This window comes from Phaseolus vulgaris, chromosome 2 (genome assembly GCF_051622355.1).
Source record: "Phaseolus vulgaris cultivar YP4 chromosome 2, ASM5162235v1, whole genome shotgun sequence".
In the NCBI taxonomy this organism is placed as follows: Eukaryota; Viridiplantae; Streptophyta; class Magnoliopsida; order Fabales; family Fabaceae; genus Phaseolus; species Phaseolus vulgaris.
Window position 1 is genome coordinate 38,753,610 of NC_143499.1, and position 5,730 is coordinate 38,759,339.

General features: G+C 37.4%; 1 protein-coding gene across 1 annotated transcript; it reads right to left on the bottom strand.

Annotated features, from left to right (window-relative positions):
* Nucleotides 1-250: 250 nt before the first annotated feature.
* LOC137811898 (gamma-glutamyl peptidase 5) lies at nucleotides 251-2,414 on the bottom strand. The gene is made up of 3 exons (XM_068613761.1): nucleotides 1,892-2,414; nucleotides 697-1,020; nucleotides 251-595 (listed from the first exon to the last, which is right to left on the bottom strand). The coding sequence occupies exons 1-3, from the start codon at nucleotides 2,198-2,200 to the stop codon at nucleotides 494-496; spliced, it is 735 nt and encodes a 244-aa protein (XP_068469862.1). The 5' UTR covers nucleotides 2,201-2,414; the 3' UTR covers nucleotides 251-493.
* Nucleotides 2,415-5,730: the final 3,316 nt, after the last annotated feature.

The window sequence follows — 5,730 nt, forward strand, 5'->3', positions numbered from 1 at the left end:
TATTTCATTGAATTCACCTTCGACCCATTTATTCCGCCAACCGTGTTTTATGTGCTTCTTTTCATTCATATTAATCTTGCAAAATTAATCCGTAGGTCAAATTTAAACAATAAAATAACATCTTTGTCTTGTCACCTTTTGGACACTAATTCTTAATTTATTTTCAATTGTTCTTAAATCTAGCTAGTTTTGTTTTTATTATCACTTGTTTCTACATTTTAAGAGAATTCCAAAATTGAATAGAAGGGGAGAAATTAAAGTGGTAATTTTATTGCTATAATTTAACCCTTGATTGGTAGTTGAGCTCAATAGAGTAGTGCAGCCATCAACACTAATGGCTGGAACTCATGAAAGCCAACTAATATACAATGCATTGCCCCCACCTAGCACCACATTGGTGCAGCCAATACCAACTATTTAACTTCCATCTATAGGGAACCTTCTTCCACATCATATTACTATGCTAATAAAACATCTTTCAGTTCCATCTATGTCACAATCGACCCTTCAAAAACTTCACACACATTCTCTTCCAAGCCTCCTTGTCTGGATCCCAGAGTGCAGCCCTCTCCCTTGCTTGAATACCAACAGCATCCTATCATTCAAAACATCAACTCTTGGTAAATTAATTCAACACCTCATTCTAACATCACTCTACATGATTTAAAAAGTTTGAATGCTGTTATTTGCTCATACCTTGATGCAGTTTCCTTGAATGAGACGGTCAATAAGGTGCAAAAGAATGTCTTTGGAATACTCGGGGTGACCTTGGATTCCCATAATGTGATCTCCATACTTGAACATTTCAATTCCAGTCTTTTCCGACCAAGCAATCACCTCTGCCTTCGGAGGTAGCTCTCGGATCTCATCCCTGTGGCATTCGATAATGGAAAGCCTTGATGGAAGATCAAGGGAAGACAAAGAGAATGGCAACGATGGTGTCAATGTTATGGTTCTGACACCAATGTCCCAACCAGTAGGAGAACGAGTCACCTTCCCTCCCAATGCACGCCCAAGTATCTGATCAAATTAAACAAACATCTTTCTTATTTCATTCTCGTCTAAGTTCCAATGTTATGCCTTTGATCATACCACACATAAAACAAACAGTGCCATATTTTTATACACAAGCAAATCAGTCAAGTAATTTACTATGTGGTGCATGTGATAATGGCATCATAGTGGTCCACAGCCTAGTGACACACTTTTCAGAGATTTTGATGTCGCGTAAGGTGGTAAAACATTCCTCAAGAGAACAAAATAATATTTATTTGGAGTTACAGGACAACATTGATAAGAATGGAGATAAATATAACCGACAACAACAGTATAATCTTTATTTTTTATTCAGCTTGTTATCTCCTTATTTGGGTCAGGTAAAGATAAACTTTTTATCAACCGGGTCACTGTTCATCTACAAATCTCACAGACATGGCTGAGTCAGGACGTGAAGTGCGAGACAAGAGTGTAGTCCAGATCAGATCTTTTGGCACTATTCAAGGCATTAAGTACACCTTTTAATAAAAAAAAGACGAAGGAAGAAAATCAAAATGTGAAGAAGCTACTGTTTCCAATTTCAAAGAGCGATGGAGAAATTAGAAGTTTATTAAACGAATCTTTAAATATGTGGAGTAGGTATTTATCCGAGGATAAACGGCAAAGGTGAGGGAGACAGAAAACTGTGCAAAAACCACATGTTGAAATTCGTGTGTTTTAATGGCTGTACTAAAATTTGAAAGTGGACCACTTGCACCAGCGCAATGTACGTACATCTCAACAAATCAAGATAAGCTTTTTTAAGAATATCCATGAATTGCTTCAGATCAATTATCACACGTTCATCTCTAATTCATAATTCATGCACCGATTGGATGAAGAAAGAATAATGTACCTGATGGCCGAAACAAATGCCGAGGAGTCTTTTGTTCATGGAGTGGAGTTTGTCAAGCAAGTTGAGAAGGTCACGAACCCATGTGTCGTTCCCATGTGCGTCGCTACAACTGCCAGTGATGACGAAGCCATCGTAGAGAAGCAACTCATGATCCTCTGGAAACTCCCCACGCGCCACCTTGTAGACGTCCCAAGTCTCTCCTTCCTCCGCCAGCATTCTCACGAACACCCCAGAATACCCTCCGTACACTTTCTTCACGTACTCCGAATCCTCTGCGCACATCAACACCGCAAACCTCTTCTTCTCCATTCTCGAACCCTCCCAGATTTTCCTCAGATTCCTTCCGGATCTTTCTCTCTCTAAAACGGTAGAGAGAGGAAGTGCGGGTCAGGGAGAGTGGGTCACAGGCAGGGGATTCTGTTGTGGTAGTGAGTTTCAGGGGACGAGAACTTGGGGGATTTTATAAAGGGGTGAGGGAGGTTACCACAGTGGTGACGTTTTGTGTTATTACGAGGTTGTCCTCACTCTATTTTTCTAAACAACGACCCTTATGTTTCGACCAAAAAGTGTTTTTTTTTCCTTTAGTTTGCATAATTAAGTTGGTTTGGCTAAAATTAGGGGGAGAAGATTTTTGTTTTCACGATTAACTGTTAATCGTGAATGTGACCGGAATATTGGGCACGGGGTAAAATCTCCAATGAATCTGTTCACGAAAGTGATATAAATTAATATAATAGCATCATATTCCGTGGTGTTCATAATTAATGATATGAAATGTTGTTATAATAACTGGATACCCATCCATTTCAACTTCCTTCCCTTCTTTGTGAAATAACATTTTTTTATTCAACTAACTAAGCTTAACAAATGAAACTTAGAATTCATGAGGAAGATGATGAAATAAACACATGTAGTAGACCACATCAGAATATCCTTGACCAACTTTTTTTTATATAAGACTTTTAATTATTTTCCACTTTCTATCTTTTGCATTAAAAAAAAATTCACTAAACTAATATAAAAAAACATATTAAGGAAATAAATATTTTTTAGAAATTATTGTTAAAAAATATGTCCATAGAAACTATCAAGATATTTTTATCAATACCCCTATAAAGTTGGAGCATAACAATTGTAAATGCCCAACTTTTGAAGAAGTAAAGAAATTTGATTTTTTTTTCAGCAATGAAAGAAATTTGTGATATACCTCAAGAGTTGTGGTCAAAATATCTATTGAGTTGCACACCAATATGAATATGACGAATATGAGACGTATAAATTGTTTTATTTTATAAGACATTGTGAATAACATATAATCATTTTATAGCTTTTTAGTAATTCAAATCTTTAGTTTTGTAAAAGAATAATTTATTAGTGAATTTGATAGAACCTATATATATATATATATTTAACTTGACATAAATAAAGCCATAAATCAGAAAATTAATCTAAGAAAGAAAACAATTAATACAGAAAAGTATTTAAAAAACAAATTATCTTGTAGATAAAAGAGATATTTCCAAAATAATTAGAAAGGGATTAATTTAATTTATACCTTTTTAATATGATTTATTGTAGTAGTTTATATTCTGTAGGGCATGGTTTGAAAAGGAAGAATTTAGGGAACATTTTATATAAAATTTGATTTTAAAAAGATGTTATCATTTAAAAAAAAATTACGATTGTTCCTATAATTTGAATGTTTTTTAATTTGAATATTTATCAGTATCCATACGATGTGTTTATTATGATTATTTATTTTATCGGGAAAAGGAATTACTATTATTATTATTATTATTCTTTGTCTAATTTGTAATAGTTGACTTTTGGGAGACTTTTAGTTTTATTTAAATATTCTTTAATTAAGTTCAATTTAATATTAAAATTTTATCAATTATATTCATATTATCACCAAATTTTTATTTATTTTTATCTTTATATCTTTATTATTAAGAATGCAGTCGCCGCCGCGGTGCAGCAGCAGTCGCAGGTAAAGGCGACAACGAAGCAAGTACTGCGAGAAAGACGACGACGAACCCCAATAGCAGCAGGTCCAGGTTACGTAAATTAACGAAACCGAAACCCTAAATTGAAGATTTGGGGGTTTTAGGGTTTCCTACTAAAGGTTTTAAAATGGCGGAGGGCTCTGCGGGTTTCCTCATTCCATGGACTTGTTTGATGGATCGAAAAGTCTGTCCTGATAATAAAGTATATTCTATGACCGGTCAAAGGAAGACTTTTGCTCAGGCTTTGGGAAATACATGTGACATTCCTTTGTCCCAACTACCTACCCCTTGTATTAAGGGTGACATAATTGCTGTCCAGATTGATGAGGCAGATTACTTGGCTGGTCTTGAGGATTGCAAAACCCATCTCCATGGTCGGGTTATTCTATCTAAGGGGGATAAACCTCTCACACACCTGGATTTAACTAAAAAGTTGCAGCCGGTGTGGAAAGCTCTTGGACCATGGAAAGCAATTCCTCTTGGAAAGGGTTTCTATGAGTTTGAGTTCGCTTCTATAGAAGACATGCGATGGGCCCTCGGGATGGGTTCCCTGAAGTTATCTCCTGGTTTATTGAGACTGTTTGCATGGACAAAAGACTTTGTCCCATCTACCATGAGGAGTACCAAAGCTCAGACCTGGGTTAGAATTTACCATTTGCCTTTGGAGTATTGGAAACCAAGGACAATATTTTCCATCGTCAGAGGCCTTGGTACTCCTTTGTCTTTGGATGAGCATACTATGAGAAAGAATAGGGCTATGTTTGCTAGAGTGCTGGTGGATATTGATCTGTTGTCCCCCCTTCCTGATCAGCTCTTGGTTGAACGTCCAGACTTTGCTTTTGTAGCTGGTGTGGAATATGAATGGCTCCCTCCATTTTGCTCTCATTGTAAGATGATTGGGCACGAGCTTGCTCAATGTCGGGTGATCCATGACCAGGGTCGTGTTCCTGGGCCTCTACATAAACCTTCTCAGAAGACACCTTCTGATGAACAGGAACAAGGGAGGACCACGATTCCAACCCAACGTAAAGAATATTGGAAAAAAAATCTGCAGACGAAGCTCTTAGAAGGTCCCATGGATAATTTGAGAGTTGATGCTACTAGTGGGGTTAATGTAGGGTCATCCCTGGGGCACCTTGCTGATAAAATAGATGGAGGAGAGGATGATTTTGCAGATATGCCTCCTCTTGAGGATGCTTCAGATCATGATAGATCCTCACCCAAGCAGGGGTTGTCCTCTCCCACTTTGGATTCACTTGTTGTTATTCAAGCTAAGGACTCAGAGTCACACTCAACGATTCTTATTGATGATCATCATGTGGAGGCCTCTGCTCCTGTGATTGTACCATCTCCATTGCGTACTACCTCTCCTTGGAGGGCTAAATCACATGCAGATACTAATCCTAATGTGGAGGTCTCTGCTATTGTGACTGTACCATCTTAGTCGCCTCATACCTCCCCTCGGAAGGCTAAATATATTGGGGATGTTAAAGCAATATCGTTGGTCCTTCAAAATCACTTTTCCTCTCTTGATGGTTTGGAAACTACAGATGTGGGAGGTAATTCTCATATTGGAGCGTCAACTATTCCGCCTACCATTGTTGGAATTAATTCTGATCATATTGAAAATCAGGTTGTTTCAAAATTTTGGGCTGACTCTACTGAGATGGAGGAGGATGATAGTGATAATGGGGAAGAAACAGTTCGCACTAAAAGAAAACCAGGGAGACCACCTAAGGGGACTGGTAAATCCAGGAAAACTGCTAAGGCAGTTCTCTCTACAACGTCGCAATGAAGGTCTCTTCTTTTTTTTGGAATGTCAGAGGATTGGGA

What these genes read in the sequence shown, in the direction of transcription:
- LOC137811898 (XM_068613761.1), bottom strand. Translation starts at nt 2,200, where the DNA reads ATGGAGAAGAAGAGGTTTGCGGTGTTGATGTGCGCAGAGGATTCGGAG. An exon ending in GCATTTGTTTCGGCCATCAG is followed by an intron (nt 1,021 to 1,891) that starts GTACATTATTCT and finishes TAATTTGATCAG; the next exon opens with ATACTTGGGCGTGCATTGGG. An exon ending in TTCAAGGAAACTGCATCAAG is followed by an intron (nt 596 to 696) that starts GTATGAGCAAAT and finishes TTTGAATGATAG; the next exon opens with GATGCTGTTGGTATTCAAGC.